The sequence below is a fragment of the Ornithorhynchus anatinus genome, chromosome 4 (genome assembly GCF_004115215.2).
Source record: "Ornithorhynchus anatinus isolate Pmale09 chromosome 4, mOrnAna1.pri.v4, whole genome shotgun sequence".
Taxonomy (NCBI): domain Eukaryota; kingdom Metazoa; phylum Chordata; class Mammalia; order Monotremata; family Ornithorhynchidae; genus Ornithorhynchus; species Ornithorhynchus anatinus.
The window spans coordinates 3,228,898-3,253,956 of NC_041731.1; the positions used below are offsets into that span (position 1 = coordinate 3,228,898).

Consider the following 25,059-nt stretch of genomic DNA (forward strand, 5'->3'; position numbering starts at 1 on the left):
TATCGCAGGAAATCGTTGATCATGCAGAATCACAATATTGCTTCAGACCCAAACGGACAGCTGACGTGTTCTTTGCAGCACGTCAGACGCTGAAGAGGTTCACGGAACCACACTGAGCTCTGTGAGCTGTCTTTGTATATCATAAAAGCATTTGACATCACATTGGAGTTGGGATCAAGATAGTGACCCTTGAACGAATGGAATGAAGAGAAGATGGAGAAGTCGCTCTCTTCTGGAGTGAAGGAAGGGAAAAGACCATTCCCTCCCATTCCCAGCTTGGACCACCCAGGACTTGAATGGATTTTTAAAAGATGATCATTTTATTATATGTATAGATACCAAAAAAGAGCATGGGAAACAGATTTCCACAAAGTTAGGGCTTAATCCAGTTATTATAAAAATAGCAGATGTGGCAACACAGATGATTTTCATTTCAGAAAAAGGGTATTTTGGGATTGTTTCCCTTTACTCCTTAATTCTCTTTAACTGTTTTTCATTACAGCACCCACATCTTTTTAGGAAAAGACATAGACTAACCACACTCTTGCCCTTCTAACACCCTCAAAGCCCACAAAGTTGAATAAAGGAAAAGAAGAGCAGCACACCCAGCTCGGAGGTCCTCGGGAATAACTTCAACAGGATAGCTCTGTAAATGCAAAAACCACAGGCCGCAGCCCGTCAAAGCTCAAGCGCATTCCTCTGTCTGCTTACCACGTGTGCTGGTCGCCATGTCGGCCACTTTCTGAAAAGCATCCAAGAAGGCAGCTGCTGCTACTACCGTCGTCCTGAAAGGCACACAGATAACCAAAGCGTGAGGAATGACTCACTGTCTCGGTCCCGCTGCAGCAAAAGGCTTTCAGAACCGCTCGTGTGAACCTGCATTAGAATGCCATGGATTTGCCAAAAATAAAACCACGAGCGCCAGGTACGCTGAACCTAGACTCTGGGCGAAACACTTTCATCCCAGCACAGAGCAGCCGATCCTCCGGATGTTTTCCAGGCTATTAGGGAAGGTCACCATCAGCTTCCCGGGCAAAAATAGTCCACTCACACATTTAACAGATATCCTGGAATTTACAAGGGTTTCTTCTCGCTTACACTTAACTGCTGAATTGATGACTGGAGCGGGTCTTGGGCGAGCCAAGTGTCAATTATGCAAAGTTAATGAGCTTGCTGAAGAAATGACACTGCCGTTGCATTTTCATCATGACTCCAATGGAATGTTCGGATTTGTCACTCTAAAGGATTAACAGCCTGGAAGTATTTTGGGAGCTAAAAAAATCCCAATTCTAAGCCCACACCTGAATGATGCCAACACAGAGTTTCTTGGTTCCATTTGTGTGGAGTGAAGTGGCAACTCTGAGCCTGATATATGATGATTATTGGGAAGGAAAAAGGTGATTTAACTCATCTGTATACTCAATCACTCTATCAATGGTATTTATAGATATCATTGGAGTGTACAGAGCAGGGACTTATGGTATAGGGACTGTACTAAGTGTTGGAAGGTAAAATACAAAGGAGTTGGTAACCATGCTCTCTGCCCAAGAGGAGAAGCAGCATGATCTAGTGGAAAGAGCACAAGTCTCGGAGTCGGAGGACCTGAGTTCTAATCCGGAATCTGCCAACTGTTTGCTTTATGATCTCGAGCAAGTCACTTAAGTTTTCTATGCCTCAGTTCTCCTATTCTCCCTCCTACTTAGACTGGGAGCCCCATGCGGGACAGGGACTGTGTCCAATCTAATTAACTTGTATCTACCCTAGCACTTAAAACATTGACACATAGTAAACGCATAACAATTACCATGGAAAAAAAGGAGTTTATAGTCTGTAACTCCAGAGACATAGCTCCCACCTGCCAGCATAACTCGGGGCTGGAGTCCACAACAAATAATTCCCCATAGAGTGACCAATCACATGCTCCAAAAGCCTGAGCCGGACCGCTTGAGTCTAATCAATTTCTGAAGGCCAGATTATCTTGTATCTATCCCGGCGCTTAGTACAGAGCTTGGCACATAGCACTTAACAAATACCACAATTATTATTGGGTGAATGATTACACTAACGGTATTTGTTAAGTGCTTACTATATGTCAAGCATGATCTAAGCGCTGGAGCAGATACAAGGTAATCAGGTCTCACAAGGGGCTCACAGTCTAAGTAGTGGGGAGAAACAGGTATTGAATCTACATTTTACGGATGAAGAAACTTAGGCCCAGACAAGTGGGTTGCCCAGCGTCACACAAGAGGCAAGTGGCAGAGCTGAGATTAGAACCCAGGTCCTCTGACTCCCAGGTCCGTGCTCTTTTCGCTAGGTCATGCTGCTCTCAAAATGGTTCGATGGTTCAATATAGGCTAGATATCGATTGCCATTTGTTCTTCCCAACTGTATTTCACTGCACCACAAAAAAACCTTTAGGACCTTGCTCTATATTCCTTACACAATCATGTAGAATGAAAAATACCATTAGTATCCCATTCAGCCCTTAAAAAGGCATCTATCCTATTCTTTAGAGGTAATGCATCGCATTTTAATGACCCATCTAACTCCCAGGTAAGCAAATTAAGTCAGCTAGTTACCATTGCCAAAAAAGTCATTTAATACTGAAGTAGTCTGGAATAAAGAACACTTTTACTTACCGTAGCTGGGACTGTAGTTTTCCTGCTTTGTTTATAAAATCTTCCCATATTGGATAACTCCCCTGAAAAAAAAATCAAAAACAAATATGTTAAATATTTTATTGGGAGCAGATGATTAGGAAAAAATTAGATGCTTCTAGAGGACAAGGGCTACATCTTCTATAAAGAGACCTGGATGTACCATTTCATGGACACTCAAATACTAACTTCAATAGCCTGAAGGACTGTTGATACTGACTTCTTCTAGACACGCTATAGATATTGACCCTTCTGGGAAATTGTTGGATATTATTTCTTTCTCTGTGAAGGGAGGGAAGGAATGTCAAACTTCATTAATTTGAACTAATGGGAATCTAACCTGAATTGGTGCAAGTCTTGATTTTTAGAATAATTTTTAAATCAGTTTTACCACAATTCTATGCATCATTATGGGTGCATATATGAATGTAGTAAAGTACATGTCCCTTCTTACTCACCATTCTCCTGCCCCCCATTTCCCTTCCACATTCATCTTTTCCTCAATTCCTCCCTGTCCCTCTTGAAACCTAACTGCTTTTTCTATCAAGATGTAGATTAATCATTTGACTGTATTTACTGAGCAACACAGAGGGAGAGTACAACAGAGTTGATAGATGTAATCCCTGTCTTCAAGAAGCTTAGGGTCTAGAGGATGCATTCTCTCTTTAATATCTACTCATCTTCCTTTGACTGTAGAGACAAGAGACGATCAATGCTCCTAAACTTCTGATTCCTGGGGTCGAATTAATCGTTTCACTCTACAATAATAACAACAACTGCAGGATTTGTTAAGCGCTTACTAAGTGCCAAGTATTGTACTAAGTGCTGTGGAGATACAAGATAATCAGGTTCCACAAGGGGGTCGGTCTAAATAGGAGGGAGAAAGGCAATGAATCCCCATTTTGCAGATGAGGAAACCGAGACACAGAGAAGTTCAGTGACTTGCCCATGGGCACACCGCAGACAAGTGGCAGAGCTGGGATTAGAACACAGGTCCTCCAACTTCTAGGCACCTGCTCTATCCACTAGACCTTTGTTTACAGATACGGACGGTTATGGGCAAATAGATATCTCTGACTTATATGTGGCCATCAAGAGCTAGTACCTAGAAGCCCCTTCCTAGTCCCAATCCGACCCAAGAGCTGAGACTCTGATGAGGATAACACAATGCAAAAGATGTTTTGTTTGTTATTTTTTTAATCAGGTTGCTATGACTAAGAAAAAACAACATCTTGCTTTAAACTCCTTCTGGGCAAGGACCCTGTACTGTCTGTCCCAAGCTCTTAGTACAGTGCTCTGGACACTGTAAGTGCTCAATAAATGCCCCTGATTGAGTGACTGATAATAGCCTCCCCCAATTCATCCGTCATTCCTAAGGAAATCGATGGTAATGAGAATTGAAAATTGAGATGAATGGATATGAAAATGAATCCGCTCGAGCTACTGAAAAAGGACTTTCTCTGCTCCCACTGGAGTCTCATTACTGCTTCTGTCAAAGCAGAGATGAGGCAGAAGCGGCTCTCCGACCTATTGTTCCCCGGGCCCCGGACTTTATCTGGGACCTCCCCGCTCAATCAGAAGGGACCTGCCAAAAATCAGCTCTTTGGGGATTAATGCTATTTGACAATGTATCAAAGCGTGTCAGACCCACCTAACTGTTTTTTGGCAATATACAATGACCTGGATTAGATTAAGAAAGCAATCACTGAAGAGAAAAGACAAGAACTTCCTTGTGAGGAATTGAGGGAACTGCATAAATATCATATAGGAATGGGCTTGTTATCTGAAGCTGGAAGGCTGAGAAGAGGGAAGGCTTTTGACCCTGGGCTCACCCACCTCTGGGACTCTCAGAGAATGTTCCTGGATGTACTTCGAGGCTGCGGATCAGTCAGATCCTATTGGCTTAAGGCGGTGGGCCAGACTCCTCTGTCCACCCTGGAGCCCTTAAACCCACAGACGACCAAAGGACTCGAGCAGGCAGCTGGGATGGGGCCTGAACACGGGTGACTCGTGGCTCAGTGGAAAGAGCATGGCTTGGGAGTCAGAGGTCATGGGTTCGAATCCCAGCTCTGCCACTTGTCAGCTGTGTGACTGTGGGCAAGTCACTTAACTTCTCTGTGCCTCAGTTACCTCATCTGTAAAATGGGGATTAACTGAGAGTCTCACGTGGGACAACCTGACTACCCTGTATCTACCCCAGCGCTTACAACAGTGCTCTGCACCTAGTAAGCGCTTAACAAATACTATTATTATTATTATTGTTATATTCAAGATCATCTGGAACCAAATGCCTTAATGATTCCTCAGAAGTGGCTTCCAAAACAACCTTCAATCAATCACTCTCTATTGAGTGCTTACTGTGTGCAAAGCACTGCACTAAGCACTTGAGAGTTCAATATAATAGAGTGAATAGGCACATTTCCTGCTCACAATAAAATAAATTATGAATTTGTATATATGTGCTGAGGGCCTTAGGGTGAGGTGAATAAAGGGAGGGTACAAATAATATTAATAATAATGATGACATTTGTTAAACACTTACCATGTGCGAAGCACTGTTCTAAGCACTGGGGGTATACAAGGTGATCAGGTTGTCCCACATGGGGCTCACAGTCTTAATCCCCATTTTACAGATGAGGTAACTGAGACAGAGAAGTTGAGTGACTTGCTCAAAGTCACACAGCTGACAAGTGGCGGAGCAGGGATTAGGACCCATGACCTCTGACTCCCAAGCCCGGGCTCTTTCCCCTGAGCCACGCTGGTTCCCTATTCCAAGGGCAAGGGAGACACAGAAGGGAGTAACTGTTTCTTAGTCGAACTGACTATGATTTAATGAAATTCTCGATGCCCAGACACATTTTTCCACCGAATATAGTCATTCTGGTTTTTAAAGCCTTTCCTCTCTTGTCAAGGGCTTAGTTCAGGGCTCTGCACACCATCAGCGCTCAATAAATACCATTGATTGATTGGTAGATGGGGTCTTCCCCTTCGCAGACCTGACTTAAAAATTGGGAGATAATAATAATAATTACGGTACTAGTTAAGTGCTCTGTGCCAAGCACTGGGCAAGAAAAACCCTGGTATTCCCCCAACTAATTTGCTCCCTTTGGAATATTTCCACAGGATTCAGTTATCTAGCTTATACCTGGTATGTATAAAAATACTTGATGTCAAATATTCTGTTTCTAAAGCTTTTTTCCACAACACCTTGATGTCTCTTGTTTTGTTTTTCCTCTCTCCAGTCCCCATTCCCATCATTTCTCCTAATTCACAAAAGTAGTTTCTCCCACCCTCTTCATCTTGTGAGGTCACTTCTAGCGACAGTCCGACTTTCCCTCAACCCAGTAACCCACCAGCTGGTCAGAGAAGGTATGATTTTCCTAGGGGAGAAAAGCACAAAACATTACAAAGCCCAGTCGGGGAAGACCTCTCTACGGCACCTTATGTCGCCCAGGGCAGCTCACTGTCATAACAACCAAGGGGCATGGTCACTCTCACTACAACACGAGAGAGCTTCCCCTCGCAGCTGCAACTTGCCTGGGAGGGCCCTGGGCTGGAGAAAAGAAGCGTCCAGGGAACAGTCACTACCACACGAGGCTGAAACAGCAGCAGTATTTTTCTAGGATTCTTCACCCCAGTGCCTCAAACATGTAAACAGCCTTTCTCTATGCATCCTACCCCTCCCTCAGGAATTAGCTCCCTGACTTCCCAAATCAAGGGAAGAGCAAAGCAACCTCCATAACTGAAATCTTGGGCAAGGAAAATGGCCCCTCTTCCTTGCTCTCCATTAACACGGGCTCTTCCACAATTTGTTTATGTACCATTCTTCGGTTTGATATGGAGGAGTTCTGATTTATTTCCCTGGCTCCCTAGTGAGCTCCCTGCCAATAGTCTGTTTAAACTATTTATTTATGCTCACAAGGTTTTAACCAATTTGAGTAGCACTCATTAGCACCCGGGTGTGCTAATCTGCCCCCTTGCCAGGATCAAATACTCCTCTCCAATTCATAACAGTACTGGAAATTTACACGCCCCTGTTGCCCAAAGACTTCAAAGAGCTTCCCCTGCAAATACAAAGGAAGCCACAATCAATCTATTTATTGAGTGTTTACTGTGTGCAGAGCGCTGTACTAAGCGCTTGGGGAGAGTCTAACAGAGTTGGTAGAAATGTTCCCCCCCTCACAAGGAGTGCACAGTCTAGAGCTTCAAGTTGCTCTCTCCCCAGCCACCAAGCTGCTAATGCTCCAGGTCCTTGATCATTTAAATCACAATCCACAGCCCAACTGGGAAGGCGCAACAGTAATCACTGTGGTATTTAAGCACTTACTATGTGCTAAGCATTGGGGTAGATGCAAGCTAATCAGATCAGACACCAGTCCCTTTCCAAAATGGGGCTGACAGGCTAAGGAAAGAGGGGGAACAGTATTCTAATCTTCACCTTATATGTGTGGCACTGAGAGACTATGTGATTTGTCTAGGGTCACACAGCAGGCAGGGACCTGAGCTGGCTTTATAAACAGGGTTTCCAGACTCCCAATCCTGTTGCTTTCAACTCACCTCCCCCAACTCAGGTTCATTTACTACACTGACTCCCATCCTTCTTCTTCTCTACTGCTGTAGCTGTGTTTTTATGTAAACCTGAGCCCTGTACTTCTTAATATTTAAATATGATTGGTTTGCCTTGATTTTCCTCCACTACATTGAAGGCAAAGACAGGCATCCTTTATATCTGCCAGTGCCCAGGGTCGTTACAGCTTATAGTGTAGAAGCTGGATAATATTTCCTGATGAAAAATGGTAGACAATCTCTATAAATGGGGGGGAGGGTTATCTTACTCTGCCCCCCTACAAAACTGAACCCTAAGGCGAAAGAAGTTCCTCCGGTCACTTTCCAGTGAGTCAGAAAAACACTCTCTGGGAATTCTAGACTGGGGCTGAGGCCATCTACTCCAGAAAACAAAGAGGGAACAGCCCGCTGTCGGTAACTTAAAAATCCGATCTCTACACCCCTCGAAATGCAAGCGTCCAGAGCCCAGCCGCTAAACCAGAGAATGGTAATAGCTTGCAACAAAACCCACGCAGGCTCAGAGGTTCCTGCCCTCGAGGCGTTTACAACATCATCAACCTTCTTCTTCTGACTCTTCAAACAGTCCCTTTGTGAAACCACACTTGGGACTTGTTTCTTTTTTATCTGGAGAAACGGTGATTCTTGATGATTCAATTATGGCACTCCTGAGAGCAGGAAGCTACTAATTAGCCTTCTTATGTTTTCACCCTGGCCAGACTCCATGGGACCCTTCCTGCAGCATTCTCAGTCAGTCTCCTGGCTTTCAGGCCCCTCACGGCCTACAGCGTAATGGGCTAAAATGTCACCGTCTGTCATCTGCTGGGACGCAGCATGTCCCAATGGAAAAAGCACCGGCTGCGTGTCAGGAGAGCCTGTGGCCTGCTGTGCGACCTTGGGCAAATCGCTTAACCTCTCTGGGTCTCAGTTCCCCCTCATCTGTAAAACAAGGACAAGATGGACTGTGAGTCCAGCGTAGGAAAGGAGCTGACTACGTCCGGGCTGATAACCTAGGAACTACCCGAGTGCTTTCCCCATAGTAAGTGCATAATAAATGCCCCCCGTCATTATTTTTCTCATCCTCTTTTCCAAACCTTGCCCGTTTCTGGTGCTCTTTGTTGGACAAGTTGCTTACTGTGCTCTGCCAGGACTTCCATTCTCACTCTACCCTTCATGTAATCCACACCTTGCCCGGAATGCACAAGTACTTAGGACTAGGACGCTGGAAACAATGAGCGACCGTTAAAATAAATTCAAAAACTTCCTTAATGACCTACGTTCTGCCACAGTAGACAATCCACCAACCCGGGGCTCTCGAATGAAACTGAGGCCTCATCGAAAACAAATCCAAGAGTGCTGGCAGTACTCTCCCGGCCTCCGGCCCCTCGTGCACTTCCTGCTTGACATGGCTCGCGTGCGATCGCTGTCTCATTGCGGCTACCCTCGACACAGGGGCCTTTAGGGATGATGGGTAGGTCTTTTCCCTCTTGGAGATGCCAGCCAGGCTCCAACTCCTCCCTCTTACCACATACCCTCTCCTGCACTGTGAACCCGACATATTCAGGGGGTCATTTGCTTATCCCATTGATACCCGACAATTACTCTCCCTCACTTCAAAGCCTTAGTGAAGACACATCTCTTCCAAGAGGTTTTCCCTGACTAAGCTCTCCCGTCCTCTTCTCCCACTCCGACCCGCATCGCCCTGACTTGCTCCCTTTATTCACAGCACTTAGGTACAGAGCTGTAATTTTATTTCTATGAATGTCTGTCTCCTGCTCTAGACTGCAAACTCATTGTGGGCAGGGAATGTGTCTGCCACATTGTTCTCTCCCAAGTGCTCAGTACAGTGCTCTGCAAATGTAAGTGCTAAATAAATGCAAATGACTGACTGACAATCCCTCAGTGCTACCTGGGATTGCAGCCTCATGAAATTCACGTTTATCTACTCCACCCCAATCCTTCCAGTGTCTTTTCTTCCCCTTCCTCCATGTCCCTATCTAACTGTGGGTCACTATCTAGCCCATCTTGATTATCTGTGGTCATGGACAAGCATGGCACTGCTAGGTAGACTCAGACACTAGAAACTCTCTCCCCACACCCCAACCTAATTCACTGTAAAAATTAACTGGCGAGTGAAACAGCAGCAAAATTTCAGTGACTCTCCCTTTCGTTGTCTACAGGTGCAGATGCAGTTAAATGGATTCGAAAATCACAGAAAATTAAAGATATTCAGCTGAAGGCAAGAAAGCTGAAAGCTATTAATAAATTCTGCCATTCTCTGATGGAGTGCCAACTCCATTAGAATGAGGGGTGCGTCACCCTGACACTATGGGGGAAAAGCTTAGGCAGGGCATGCAGCTGTACTTTCCCAAGCACTTAGTACAGTGCTCTGCACACAGTAAGTGCTTAATAAATATGACTGAATGAATGACTAGTTACCCCCTTAGCTCTCAGAGCCAGAAGCAGTCACCTAGTGGAGAGGGCATGGGCCTGGAAGTTGGGAGACTTGTGTTTAAGCCCAGCTCTACCGCTGGCTTGCTGTGTGACCTTGTGCAAGTCACTGAACCGCTCTGTCTCAGTTGCCTGATCTGTGAAACAGAGATGGGACAACTTACTCATCAATCAATGTACTTATTTATGAGCGCTCACTGGGTGTAGAGCACTGTACTAAGCAATTTGGAGAGTACAATATAACAGCAAGCTAACAGTTTAGAGGATGAGCTTAAAGTCTCCTGCCTCTGATTGTGAGCAATGTGAGAGACAGATACTGCATCTCACCTTGCTCCCAAAGGACTCCAGAGCCCAGCTGAGAAGCATCGTGGCTTCGTGGAAAGAGCACAGGCCTGGGAGTCACAGGGCCTGGGTTCTAACCCCAGCTCCACCACCTGCCTGCTGTGTAAACTTGGCCAAATCATTTCACTTCTCTGTGCCTCAATTTCCTCATCTGTAAAATGGGGATTCAATATCAGCTCTCTCTACCCCATAGTCGTGAGCCCTGCGTGGGACTCTGTCATAATGGAATCTAACCTGCGCTTAGTACAGCACTTGGTACACAGAAAGCACTTAAATACCCCTACTGTTATTTTACCTTTAATATTATTATTATCTAGTGCCTTTTATCTCCCCTCTGAGACCGAGGGCCAGCCAGTATCATTTTGACCTCCCAGAGGAGGATGAGGTGGGAGGAGGGAGAAATTTGGGGACTAAATTGTTCCCCCCTCTAGACTGTATGCTTATTGTGGGAAGGAAATGTGACTGTTTATTGTTGTATTTTCCCAAGCGCTTAGTACAGTGTTCTTCACACAGTAAGCGCTCAGTAAATATAATTGAATGAATGAATGAATGAATGAATGAATGAAGAGAAAGTTTCTGCCCCTCAGAGCCCCACCCCCATGCTCAAAGTAAAAAGTTGACATCTCTGGTCTCAGATATCCAATGTACTGTTTCTAATTTTGCTTTTAGGAAAGGGTATGTATGGAGGAGAGGAAGAGGATATTCAAATAGGGGATAAAAAAACCCTCTCCAAATTCTTCAATAAAGATCATGCCATTCTGCCCACCAACTATACCCATGGGCCTTACCCAATATAGCAAAGAAATAAACACTATCAGCATCCCAGATATGCATGTGCAAAGTTCCTATTTAACTGCCTAACTCAACATCCTGGACAAAAGCATCTAGAGGAGATCTCAATTCAGAGAGACAATTCACAAAAAGCAATGTGTATTTTTGTGATTAATTTACTTGTGGTATTTATTTAAATGCTTATGGGATACAAAAACCCTGGGCTAAGCACTGAGTTAGATATAATCTTAGTACGGTGCTCCGCACATAGCAAGCACTCAATCAATACCATTGATTGATTTATTAATCAACGAGAGTAATGCAGATAATTTCAACTTTAACACCTGTGAGCCCCATGTGGGATGAGGACTGTGCCTGACCTGATTATCTTGTATCTATCCAAGTGTTTAAAGCAGTGCTTGGTACATAATATGCACCTAAATACAAAAAATACACACACACACACACACACAAAAGAAAACAAACAGTACTTCCCCCTAACTCCAGGGTACTTTCCTCAAAGCCTTTCAATAATCTCCACACCTTTTTAAAGCACAAACATCTTGCTTGCAAATAAAGAAACCTAACACAAATGCATTCAGCCTGCCCCAGTTTGTAACAACGAACACCCGCATGACTTCAACAGAGAAAACCTTGACTTCTGCATTTCCTAGATGCTGCATTAATGGAGGCTCTGCCTTAAATAATAGATGTTTAGATACTACACAGAGAAAGGGGTGTGTGGGGAGGAAAAAAAAGAGAGGTGGAGCTCATGGGAGTTTGTGTGTTCCAGGTCAAATATTTCACTTCTTCCCCTCCGAGAGACCCAATTTAAGGCTTCTTTCCCTCAACTCCCCACCCATCCTCTCTGCCAAACTATTCCCTACAGGGAGCGGCCAACAAAAAGCACAGGGAGCTTTTAATCAAAAGAGGATCCTTCCAACCTTAGTATACCATTCCCCAGGTGAGGCTTTTCCACCTAATTATTTTATTGTTTCCAAATACCTGGAGAGAGGGGAGGGGAAAGAATAAATTATAAAGCAAAAGACACAAATGATTTTCTGATTTTTTTTATTTTACCCACTTAAATTTCCAGAAAACCCAACCTAGAACCCTTAGCCAAGAGCCAACATGCCAAGATTTAGCACAGAAATAATCTTTTTTGGCAAATTCATCAACCTCTCCAAACAGAGAATGAACCTGCTGACTGAACCTCCAACACAGAGAAGGCTATAATTAAATTCAGAAAGCTGTTTTACAAAGGATACCAAGTCTGGACACACTGAAAAACCAGAGCACTCAAGGTTAGGCAGGCTTTTTTGTAGAGTGGAATGAACTTTAAGTGAACTCGCTCTGATTTTTCTAATTTGAAGACAAAAAAAAGGGGAGGGGGTGGACACACAGATTTCTTCTGTAGAATAACCATGGCCACCAAGGCACTCTGCAGATCTATAAACCATGACTATTTGGCCTGCTTGTCACTGAAGAGGGATTCCAAGTTGTTGTTGGGGGACGGAGGGAGGGTCAGAGCCAAGGGAGAGAAATGAGCAGGAAGGAGGAAGAGTGCAGGGGCTGTCCAGACTATTTTTCTGCACTCTCCCTTTCTCTGCCTGCAGACCTAGGGGAATAACAAGGCAAAGCACTACCAGGTTTCACTACTTATAAGGAGTGGTGGAAGATATTATAGTGGGAAATGAAGGGGGAAGCAAAAAGCCATTTATACATTAAGTCTATTTCTGTGCCGCACTGTGTGACAAAAAAAAAAAAAACAACCTACCCATATTTCCCGTCTATGCTATGCCTTGAGGTTGGTATTGAGTTGCAATCTCAGTCAATGAAACCCCAATGCTTTATTGTGAACACTCTCCCTCAGGTAGAATTCCTGGAAACCGCACTGGAAGTAGAGATACAAGTCTGAACCGAGTTTCCCATAGGAATTAATCAATCAAGCAATGAGTTTTATTGAGCGCTGAGTGCAGAGCACTGGCCTAAGCGCTTAGGAAAGTACAATATAACAGATTTGGGAGATACGATCCCTGCCTACAACTAGCTTATGGTCTAGAGAGGGAGAGATATATTGATATAAATAAATAAATAAATTATGGGTATGTACATAAGTTCTGTGGGGCTGGTGCAGGGAGGGTGAATAAAGGTAACAAGTCAGGGAGATGCAGAAGGGAGTGGGTGATGAGGAAATCAGGGCCTAGACAGGGAAGGCCTCTTGGAGCTGTGCCTTCAATAAGACTTTGAAGGTGGGGAGAGTCATTGTCTGTACGCTATTAGGAGGGAGGGCATTCCAGGCCAGAGGAGGATGTGGGCGAGAGGTCAGCAGCAAGATAGATGAGATCAAGGTAGAGTGAGTAGGTTGGCATTAGAGGAGTGAAATGTGAGGGCTGGGTTGTAGTTGGCGAGCACCGTGGTAAGGTAGGAAGGGGACAATGCTATAAAAGGGAGATTGGTTCGCGCACCAAGGTTGGACTCCCTATTTTTACCAAAGTTTCCCCCAAATTGTCCACTCAATCAATTATAATAATAATAACTCTGCTTACTATGTTCCAGGCACTACTAATTATAGAACAGTAATGGAGGTACCCTGATGTACTGACATTGAGCCAGTGAGGTTCCATGAAAGGAGAGATGACTTTCCCTTCCCCGGAAGTAGAAATGGACGGGTTGACCCTCTCGGGTTTCTCTGCCCAGTTCCTGTGACTCACCCTCCACTCCCCTCTCCTGCTCCACCCGTTTTTTTTAAAACTTTCCACACCCCGACTCCGAGGACCCATCACAGTCGATAAAGGGAGTTAGTGCCATAAAGGAGGTCAGTGTTGTGAACTTGAAACCAATTGGATGCAAAGGTGAAACATGGTTTAAATTCAGAAGTGGTGTAAGTGTGCTTGTTTTAACTCGGAAGTGTTAGATTTGCCCATATACATATATATGTAGCAACTCAAACCACTTGAGCATATATATACACATAAGTAACATATTTGTATATATCATCATCGGTGCTATTTATCGAGTGCTTACTGTTTGCAGAGCACTTTACTAAGGGCTTGCAATATAGTATGTATCATATATTTGTCAAGATTTTCAGGACCAGAAATCTCAGGCTGCCCATAAGAGGCAGAGAGTGTTTTTACTTCCTAGTTGCATATTTTCCCCCAGTGCTTAGTACAAGTGATTGGCACGCAATAAGTGCTTAACAAAATACTCTTCCTACTACTAACTGTGGTATTTGCTAAGCGCTTACTATGTGTCGAGGATTATACTACTGCGCTAGTGTGTAGACACAAGCTATCATGTCCAGTGAAACCAGGTTAAAACTTTAACCATGACAAAATAGCACATAAATATGAAGCCTCTGCATCCAAATTTATACAGAGAGAGAGAGAGAATGTATATATAGCCGTCTTTTGGTTTTGAGGATGATGGCGTTGGTGGTGAGATTTTATCCACATGCCCAAGTGAGATTGAAAAGAGGCTGCACGATCGAAAACTCATTCCACACTGTACGCAAATAAAGATTGCTCTTGGATTACTGTTACACTTGCTATTTGCAGTGCCTGGTGCTGTTTGGTCTTTTCATAAAGAAAATATTGAGAATCAACTGGCAGGTGCTAGGCCAAGCCATGCCGCCTTCAAAGAGAGGAATAGGTGGTATGTCGTTTTATGCCAAATTGATTAGAGTAGAGAGAGGGGAGAGGTCCATTTATCAGATGACTGTCACCATGTTACTACTGGGTGTGAGTTAGGAAAGGTTATCAGCTTCTTCGGGGAATATACAGTGTGTTGAAATATGGTTGGTGAGGCACAGTTGGAACGGTCCCAGAGTGCACTGAGACACACCACTTCAGTAACTACAGTATTTATCCTCATGGGCAGGGAACGTGTCTATTAACTCTGTTATATTGTACTCTCCCAAACGCTTAGTACAGTACATATCACTGTCCGGGGCAATGCATTGTCTTTGACGCTTGATAAGATACAACAGATAGGTGGGACACATTATCCGCCCACAAGAAGCTTCCTCTCTTAACAAGGGTGACAGCTCAAGCCCGTTCATTATCCTTGTTGCTCCTACTACAAAGGCTTTCAGAAATCATAAGCGTCATCTGCAAGCCTGGGTTAAAGCAATCAACTGTATTTATTGAGTGCTTACTGTTTGTGGAACACTGTACTAGATTAGACTGTACTGGAGTAGACTGTATGCCCGTCACTGGACAGGGACTGTTTCTATCTGTTGCCGAATTGCACATTCCAAGAGCTCAGTACAGTGCTCTGCACATAGTAAGCACTCAATAAATATTAGTGAACATACTAAGCGCTTGGGAGCGTATAACACAACAATATAAAGGACGCATTCCCTGCCCACAATGAGCTTAGAATTTAGAAGGATGTAACAGCAATTCAAAATGAAATCGTAAATTCTTACTTTTTGAAGTAGGAGTGGCTTCAAATGAGAGACAAGGAGGTGAAAACAAAAACAACTTCAGGCGATACAAACATCAAAGACACCACCACAGAAAAGGACAACCTGGTTGTGTGTGCAATGTGGCCGGTACAGTGGATCCCAGATGGGCCTTTTCAGCCCCACACGGGCTCCTAGCTGAATCTCACCAAAGGTGTGTCTTCTTCAAAACCAAATGACCATCAGATAGACTTTCTGAAGTCTGAACCAATGAGGTGTTCGGCTTGCCAATTAGGAAAGAAATCTATAGGAGGGAATATTCAAGTGATCTCTTTTCCAACATAATTTAAACCCATCTGAGGTGCACGTATTAACTCACTTGGACCCTGGCTAAGAGTCATCGAACGGACAACTGAAATTCACCAATAATCCAAAGGTTCCCTACACCCAACGTTTCTATTCAGAATTTTTCAGAAGTAACAGAACTGCCCGGCACACACTTCTTTTCTTTGCCTTTTCCACTCTCACTTCCTGGCAAGAGGTGCTAAGGGGTGGAAAGGCCAAATGGCAGGCAGTAGAAGGGAAGAAATGCAGGAGCAAAGGGATTGGATAAGCAGCCCCGAAATAAATGAGTTAACTGTAAAACCACCAGAATCTGAAGCATCCAATTCCTTAACCCAGACAAAACAAAGTCAGCTAAAGAATGGCCTTTAGTATAGCTGGAATCAGGAGACCTCTAGGACTTTAGATAACTGGTTTACGAGTTTTTTGAAATAAAATAATGATATATTTATCATTATCCTATGTGCCAAGCACTGAACTAAGCACCGGGGTAGATGGAAGGTAATCAGATCAGATACAGTCTCTGTCCCACATAGGCTTTTTCTTTTTAAATTATCTTGTTCCTTTTTTACTACAATGAATTTTTTAATTGCTGGAGGTAGTGGTAAGAACAATCCACCACTCTAAAGCCAGCAGAACACTCTGCCCACTCCTAATGTTCCATCATCCCTCCTTGACTGCCGACTACATCCACCCTCCTTGCCCATGATTCGGGAAGCAGTGAAACCTTGGTCAAACATCAACCATTTGCTGCTGGGAAAGTCAACCCCGGACATGTAATTGCACAAGACGTGCCAGTCCCCAGTGTTTGCTTGTGTGGTCTATCATTATATTCCCCCCAGCCCCCTCCCCCAACCCTCAAACCCCCCAGGGTCTTACAATCTTCTGTTCACCATGATCCACAGATAACCTCCAAGGTCTACTGTCTGCTCCAATTCATGGCCCTGGGGGTTTTGTTTATGTGCTTGTGAGGGAAAAATAAAAGACAAGACAGTCCAGTAAAACAGAGGATTAATGCACGAGTTGATATGTGGAGCCCATCAACATCATCATCAAGGTATTTACTGAGTGCTTATTATGTGCAGAACACTATACTAAGCGCTTGGGAGAGTCCAATGCTGAGTTGGCAGACAAGTTCCCAGGTTCTGACCAGACCGTTTGATTGCACGGAAAGAATCTCCAGGCAATCGACAAGAACTGGACTTACTATCTCCGCCCTCTCAGGTTCTCTTAAGATAAGAGGAGCAAGGGAAAGTGTCATGGGAGGTTGTCAAATGATCATTTGGATCCATAGAAGATTTCAGCAGAGGCAAAAGCAATTTAGTGGTTCAAAATGATCAAGATGGAGGGGAGACTGAGCCCGGGAGGAGGTGGGGGTAGCACGAAACTGAACAGTCCTGTTCGGCTAGTTACAGCGCTGGAATAACACCGTCTCTTACAGGAGCCTTGGGGCAGAGACCCTAGAACACAGTGACACACCAGAACACACCTCACTGGTTATATAACCCAACACACGCAACACCCTAACCTTGTGTAAAGTTTTCTTGCGGATTCTGCTCAAATCGGGACACACTGATTCTTGAGCAATGTGTGTGAAGAAAATGTTGGATTTTTTTCCCCATGCGTCTGCACTTTCTTTAGGCCAAGTTAATCATTACAAGAAAAAAACAACCCAGAGGACCGTTAGACCAAACTCCAATCCCAACAGCTGTCTAAAGAACACAACTTGCAGTGGTGACTGATCCATTATTAACAAAAACAACAACAAAAAAATCCCACATCTGCATTGCTACTATGTGGAACCTGTGTTAAAGGGAAATCCCATTTCCACTGACTCGGTGGAAATGAATGTCTTTTAGAGGCTACACTGGGTCAAACTCCCCTCAAAATTGACATTTTTCTTTACCAATTCCTTTAATCTATGGTATTTACTGATCGGTTACTGTGAACAGAGCACTGTTCTCAGCACTTTGGCGAGTATAACGAAGTTGATCAACACAAGCTCTGCCCAGAAGGGGCTTACAGTCCAGACAGTCGCTACTGTCATTAGGTCTACCATTTTACACCGTTTCCACTTTTATATAAAGGATGCTATAAAGCTGCAAAAACAAGTGTTGTTGGGTTTAGTACAGGTCGTGTTACAGCAGAACAGACTCGTGCTATGGGAAGAATAGTCCGCAATGTTTCCACTGTGATATTTCCAAAACACATAACCATGTCCAATTCCCAAATGTATATTCTCTTCCAGCACTTAGTACCTTGCTCTGCACACTGTCAAGTGTTTATTAAATACTATCACCACATAACAAAAACACGTGTTATGGCAGAACTGACTGGCAGGGCTGCCCACCAGGTCTGAGAAAGTGCTGCTGCCGTGTTGAATTTGGTGTGTTTGGATCATCTTCTCCCTGGGATTTGGAGTGAAGTGCCAAATCCCCACATAATTAACATTCCCCACTCAGGATCCTGTAGCAAACCGGCTTGCCGAACCCTAGCCGTGTCCCTGTTGAGTATCCTCTTCCAACCTCCCCTATCTTCCTTTTATTTTATTTTTGTTCCCTCTTCAGCTGAACATCCTTCTCCATGGAACACATAATGGACTTCCACATCTGGTCTCATTTCTCCTCCTGAGTCCAATTTCTTGAGGAAATGGGACCAATCTCTGTGGACCGGTCCAAACTACTCAGCAGCCGCCAGTCACAGCCACAAGATGGAAGAGCAATAAGCAAATACAATTCAATTGATATTGCCATCTCACCGACTTCTCCAAACAATGTGTCATCAGTTGTCATTTTGGATTTTTGGTGTGTACATGTATATTTTGGAGGGTTTTGAAGGAAACAGTATTCCCTCTTGTAATGAGATCTGCAGTTCTTCCGCTAAGAATAGTGCCTTGAATGAATGACAGCCAGTCCTTGAAATTATTCATTTTCATTCTCCAAAGAGGAAATGGACTCCCTTCCTGTGCAGTGAATGACACTGCCTAAGCTTTCGGAGGGCCGGGTGGCAGGAAAACCACCTCTGGATGATTTTCTTTCCCGTCCCCTCACCCAAAAGCTCTTATCCTTCTCTTAAGAGCAGTACCTCGCGATACTACTCCAAGACAGCAGACACACCCACCCAATCAGCAAGCCTCTACCTTTATACCACAGGAGGTTAGAACATTTCCTTAATTGTCCTTCATGTGTATTTTGTTTGTCCTTCAAAGTCTAAACAGGAGCACCGGGGTGTTATAAACACATCACAGGAAGATAATGCAGAAAAGGAAAACAGGAAAGGAAAAACAAAAGCAGGCTAGTAAGAATGTCAGCTGGGCTCCATATTTTCAAAACAAATCAGTTTTCCCCACGCTTGACATTTCACAAATGGAATGACACGATGCACACTTTAGACTTTTTTTAGATGGCAACCAAACTCTGAAATTCCCTTTGAAAATGTCATTGCTGCCTCTTTGATTCTGCAAAAAGAGGCAGCAAAATCAGCCACTCCTGTGGGGAAGCTAGTAGGCGAATACAATTGAACTGCAGAAAACCATAAGGGTGGGGGAAAGCACTCAGCACCTCCCCCAGCTCTCTCTCTCCCCTCTCTCCCCACCCACCAGCTAAAAAAGGGGTTTGCAATTCTGCTGATCCCAAGGCCCAGTGGTCCAGTGGTCTGCCCAAAGCCCCCCAATCCCGGTGCCAGCTTTACACAGGATGCCACAGCGAGCCTGCTGCACTCAAAAGGGAAGCAGTACAATGACAATCGACTGTAAATCCAGTGCGGGGAGAGGCAAGAGACAGAGAAAGGTTTATTTTTAACTGGAATTTCAGAGGGTCAAAGAAGCACCCGTTGAACGGTCCCCAAGGTCCAACTGAGAGGCTCCTGCAGGGAAGCTCCCAGAAAGGGCAGGCAGGTGGAAGGGCGGGGTGACTAAAATGCTCAACCAACGCTGCCCCGGCCCAGAGTTGGAAGATTTGAGCTGTTGGGGAAAGAGGACCTGAGCCCTGATTCTGGATTAAAAGAACAAAGACCGGGGAGAACTCCAGATGGAAGCGCTGGTTCCTCCCAGACTGCCGAGAGGAAGCTCGTTCCTTTTCACTTCTGAGGCCCAGATGACTCGAAATACTCACCCATCTGCTCATCGAAGAAAACCCAAACATACAACCAACCACTTCTGATACAGCACCAAACCACTCCCCCGTAATTAGTAAATCTGCAGGCACCTCAAATCACCATTCGGTTTGGGGCTCCGGGGCCCCAATCCAAATCTCAGAGTTCACTCTACTCCTTCATAACCCAGAGAGAAAAGAGGCAGGTAGCCCACTCTCTGCCTTAGAGCCCTTCATTAGAATCAGGTATCACTCCATAAACCAGGGAGTGCCCCAATATGGGGGAAAGGGAAGGGAGAAGTGGAGAACCTGGGGAGGAGGAGATGCCTTGGTCCAGGGGAATAGCCAGCCCTCTAAAAGCTGTGGAATTGGGAATTTCTGGTAAGCCAAATCTCACTGCAGAGGCCAGTATAGACGGTGTAACATGCTTAGTACTGCACGACAAAACCAAATCCCCAGGGAGAGGCATGGGCTTTGGATGGGAAATGTTGGGGTTTGAGAGAATGAAATACGATATGGGAGAGGCAAGGAGGGCTTCATGAAAGAGAAGGGAGGCCAAACTCCAGGTCACACTGGAGGTGGGGGCGGAGGGGGGAGGCTTTATCAGTGGAGCATTCCTTCCTAATGTGGATTTAACAAAAATGAACCCTCCCCGGCCCTATCCACTTCATTAAACCGGGGAAGAGCTACAAGCACCCAGCACCATCAGCACCAGGGCCCTACCCACCCACGCACAAAACACCACGCTGCTTCCAAACCTGCCTACTCTCTTTAGAAGCCCAGCTTTTAATTAAATACTACCTCCCCAGATCTGTTGAGACAAAACTGCAGCTGGACAGGGGCCAAAAACGAACTCCCTAAACACACACACACACACACACACACAGAGAAATTAAATCCGCCCTCTGACTGCTGATCCTATTTGTGACAGTGTAAGAATCCAAATTCACTGGAAGCTCTAGATCTAAAAAGATAAAGTGCTGTCCCTTGTACTCCAGAAAAAGCAAGCTGGCCTCCTGAAAGGTAGCTTTTTGGGGGGACGGGGTGCCAGCAGAAGGAGGAGGAGGAGGAGAAACACTCTCACATAGGGAAGGGGAACTTTCAACCTTGGTCTCAGTCAAAGGCACCCTGGAGGGTGGAAGGGCTGTGTTAGGGACGGTAAGGGTGCCACCTTCCCAAAAGTGGGAAGCAAGGGGTTCCCAGAACCATGTTCTGGAGAGGACTGATGGACATTCAATTCGATCACACACTGGAAAGATGTCCAGGATCCCTCTCCTCCCCACCCAACCCCACTTCTTCTCCATCACCCCTCCCTCCTCCAGAAAGGCAGCCAACCTCCCTGCTAGGGCAGGGTTGCCTCGGTGGTTTATCAACTGCCTAGGGGCAGGTACTTTATGGACACCGGCAAACTTGGAGTTTGGAAACCGTGGCCCTAAGGTGGAGAGGGAAAGGACCCGGCGGGCAAGGAGGGGGTGGCCAAAGCGGTGAAGGGCCCTGCCGACCCGTCGGGGGGCCACACACCCGGACACCGCAAAGGAGAAATAAATAAATAAGCAAGACACAAATACGTCATGGAGAAAGGGGGAACAACGGCGAGGCCGGGAGGGGACTGAAGCAGGGAGGCTCCTGCAGGTGGAAGAGAGGGTGGGCTCTCCCAGCCTCCAACCCAGCAGAGCCGCAGCTGGCATTTCAGGGGCGCGGCGGCTGGGGGGGGGGGGCGAGGCCGCCTTTTTTGCAAACTTCACCCACGAAGGGTCCCCCCTCCAGCGTGCACACACCCCCCCTCCCTCCCCCCTCGCCCCTCCCCAGCTCCTTTTACCTTCATGTCGCTGATGATGGTCTGGAAGAGCCCTCCGAGCGCGCTGCATTCCTTCTCAATCACAGCCTCCATTTTCCCAGCTCCGGCGGGGTGCAAAAGAGCTCAGAAAGCGCTCGGATGGCGCAGCCCGGGGTGGGGGTGGGGGGTCTCCGCCGCCCTCCCACCCTCCTTCCCCTCCCTCCTCCCTGCAATTCGAGACGAAGCCCACCCGCCCCTGCAACCGCCCCGCGCTCCCCCCTGCCGCAACTCTGCCCTCTCCCCAGCCGATCGCAACCGGGGCGGGGTAACCCAGAGAAGAAGAATGCAAAAAAATCCCAGAAAAATCCCCTCAACCCCCGGCCGGTGTATTTATTCCCCCCGGGCCGCTCCCCAGCAGAGACCGCTCTGGCCCCCGAGCGCATCAGAGGATCCCATGCCGTTGGCCCGAGAGTTTAGGCGCTGGCTAATTCCATGCAAAAAAAAAATAAAAAGGATTTGGGGGGAATTTTTTTTTTGCTTAAAAAGGTGGGGTTTGGGGGGGCGGGGGTGAGCGTGCACCAGCCCCTGGCAGGTCCTGCGAGGTGGGAGGCGGGCTGCCGTGGAGGCCGGGGACTCCCCTGGCAGAGGCAGCAGAAGCCAGTCCTGGCCCCGCCCTCCTCGCCCCGCGCGCCCCCGCGCGCGCCCCCGATGCCCCCCGCGCGCCCCCGCGGCGCGGCCTGCGACGGAGGGAGGCGCGCGGCCGACGGGCGCGGCGGGAGGCGCTCGCGCGCGCCCCCTGCCGACCGGCCCCTGCGTGGGCAAGCACGGGGACTGCAAGGGGGGGGGGGGGGCGGTGACATCCGCAGCGGCGTCGCCACTCGTCCGGCCCAGCGCTTACAACAGCGCTTGGCACATTGTAAGCGCTTATTATCATCATCATCATCAATAATGATAATAATGATGACGATGACATCTGTTAAGCGCTGGTGTGCCAAGCACTGCTCTAAGCATAGTAAGCGCTTATTAATAATAATAATCATAATAATGGCTTTTGTTAAGCGCTATGTGCCAAGCACTGCTCTAAGCATAGTAAGCGCTTATTAATAATAATAATCATGGCATTTGTTAAGCACTATGTGCCAAGCACTGCTCTAAGCATAGTAAGCGCTCATTATTTTTATTATTAATAATAATCATGGCATTTGTTAAGCACTTACTATGTGTCAAGCACTGCTCCAAGCATAGTAAGCGCTTATTAATAATAATAATCATGGCATTTGTTAAGCACTATGTGCCAAGCACTGCTCTAAGCATAGTAAGCGCTCATTATTATTATTATTAATAATAATCATGGCATTTGTTAAGCACTTACTATGTGCCAAGCACTGTTCTAAGCATAGTAAGCGCTTGTAATAATAAAAATAACAATAATAATAATTATGGCATTTATTAAGTTCTTACTATGTGCCAAGCTCTAAGCATAGTAAGCACTTATTATTGTTAATGATAATAATAATCATGGCTTTTGTTAAGCACTTACTATGTGCCAAGCACTGATCTAAGCATAGTAAGCGCTTGTAATAATAAAAATAATAATAATGGCATTTATTAAGTTCTTACTGTGTGCCGAGCACTGTTCTAAGCATAATAAGCATAATAATAATAATGGCATTTGTTAAGTGCTTACTATGTGCCGAGCACTATTCTAAGCATGATAAGAGCTTATAATAATAATAATAATGATGGTATTTGTTAAGAGCTTACTATGTGCAAAGCACTGTTCTTAGCACTGGGGAGGATACAAGGCCATCAGGTTGTCCCACATGGAGCTCACAGTCTTAATCCCCATTTTCCAGACGAGACACAGAGAAGTGAAGTGACTTGCCCCAAGTCACACGACTGACAGGGGATTAGAACCCATGACCTCTGCCTCCCAAGCCCGGTCTCTTTCCACTGAGCCCCGCTGCTTCTCCGGCTTAACAAATGCCATCAATGTTATTAATATTATTGAGCGCTTACCGTGTGCAGAGCACTGAACCTGGGGAAATTGCAGAGTGGGCGGAGCTGCTGCATCTTGAGGCCGAGGGGCCTTCACTCGGTGATGTCGGAGGAGCAGGACCGAGTCCCGGAATGGGTGATGGATTCCCGTCACACCACATCTTTTTAAAATGGTATTTTTTAAGCCCTTAGTTCGTATCAAACGCTGCCCTAAACACTGGGATCGGGACAAGTTTATTGGGTTGGACACAGTCCCCGCCCTGCATGGGGCTCACAGGAGAACAGGTAGAGAAGCAGCTTAGTGGATAGAGCACGAGCCTGGGAGTCAGAAGGACCTGGGTTCTAATCCCCGCTCTGCCACCTGTCTAATGTGTGACCTTGGGCAAGTCACTTCCCTTCTCTGTGCCTCGGTTACCTCATCTGTAAAATGGGGATTAAGAGCGTGAGCTCCATGTGGGACAGGGACTGTGTCCAACCTGATTAACCCCAGTGCTTAGAACAGTGCTTGGCACTTCTCAACTGTAAGCCTGGTATGGGCAGGGATTGTCTCTCTTTATTGCTGAATTGTACTTTCCAAGCGCTTAGTTCAGTGCTCTGCACACAGTAAGTGCTCACTAAATACAATTGAACGAATAAACGTAGTAAGCGCTTAACAAGTGCCATTACTATATTTATTAGGTATCCCCATTTTACAGGTGAGCTGACTGAGGCATGGAGAAGTTTACTGACTTGTCCAAGTTGACACAACAAGCAGCCGAACTGTACATTCCAAGTGCTTACTACAATGCCCTGTGCATAGTAAGCGCTCAATAAATACTATTGAATGAATGAACGAATGAATTGGCAGAGTGGAGATTCGAACCCAGGTCCTCTGACTCGCGGGCTCGTGCTCTTTCTAGTAGGTCACGCTGTTTCTCCAGAGAAATAGGAGAAGGCACATGAGAAGAAGGATCTTTGCAATGCTGCTCCATAAACAGGTGGCTTAGGAACCTGAAATGTTTTCCCCACCAGAACCACATGAATTCAAAGAACATTTTAGCCCCAATCTACAGAATTTTGTTCTAGGGCTATTTGCAAGGGTGCGGCGCAGCTGAATGTGGGCTCCTACGCGGACACAACTCCAGAATCGGATCTACATGCAGATTGTTGGTGACTTTGAGTCCCTCAGGAATTATCAGTCTGTACCTCGAAGCAGCAAAATAGTTTTTCGGTATGCATAGGATTTTTATTTTTAGAGGATTCATTTTTCTACTCCAAAATTATTTTTAATTTTAATACAAAATTATTTCCACAGCCAACAAATAATGTACTGCCTTCCCTCAGGCTGTTTGTGACCTAGTGGAAAGAGCACAGACCTGGGAGTCAGGAGACCTGGGTTCTAGTCCCGTCGACTCCACTTGACTACGGAGTGATCTTAAGCACTTAATTTCTTTGGTCCTTTTTCCTCATCTGTAAAATGGGGATTTAAAAACCTATTCTCCCACCCTGTAAAATGCTAAGCACCCTGGGGGCCAGGGGAACAGTACCCTCTTCTAGACTGTAAGCTCCTAATGGGCAGGGAACACGTCTACCAACTCCGTTGTTCTTTCCCAACCACTTAGTACAGTGCTCCGCACACAGTCAGCACTCAGTGAACCCCATTGATTGATTTGTATTATA

The 25,059-nt window shown here is 45.7% G+C and overlaps 1 protein-coding gene across 6 annotated transcripts in view; it reads right to left on the bottom strand.

Moving 5' to 3' along the window:
* MTSS1 (MTSS I-BAR domain containing 1) overlaps nt 1-22,044 on the bottom strand; it is a 117,210-nt gene extending 95,166 nt beyond the window's left edge. For 5 of the 6 annotated variants that reach the window (XM_029062014.2, XM_029062016.2, XM_029062012.2 and 2 more), the window contains exons 1-3: nt 21,445-22,043; nt 2,640-2,701; nt 712-785 (exon numbers count right to left, since the gene is read on the bottom strand). In XM_029062014.2, coding sequence (XP_028917847.1) covers nt 712-785; nt 2,640-2,701; nt 21,445-21,516 — 208 coding nt within the window. In that variant the 5' untranslated portion in view covers nt 21,517-22,043. Of the gene's footprint in view, nt 1-711; nt 786-2,639; nt 2,702-21,444 lie in introns of all 6 variants that reach the window. The other variant, XM_029062015.2, reaches the window with a different exon arrangement.
* Between the last annotated feature and the right edge of the window lie 3,015 nt (nt 22,045-25,059).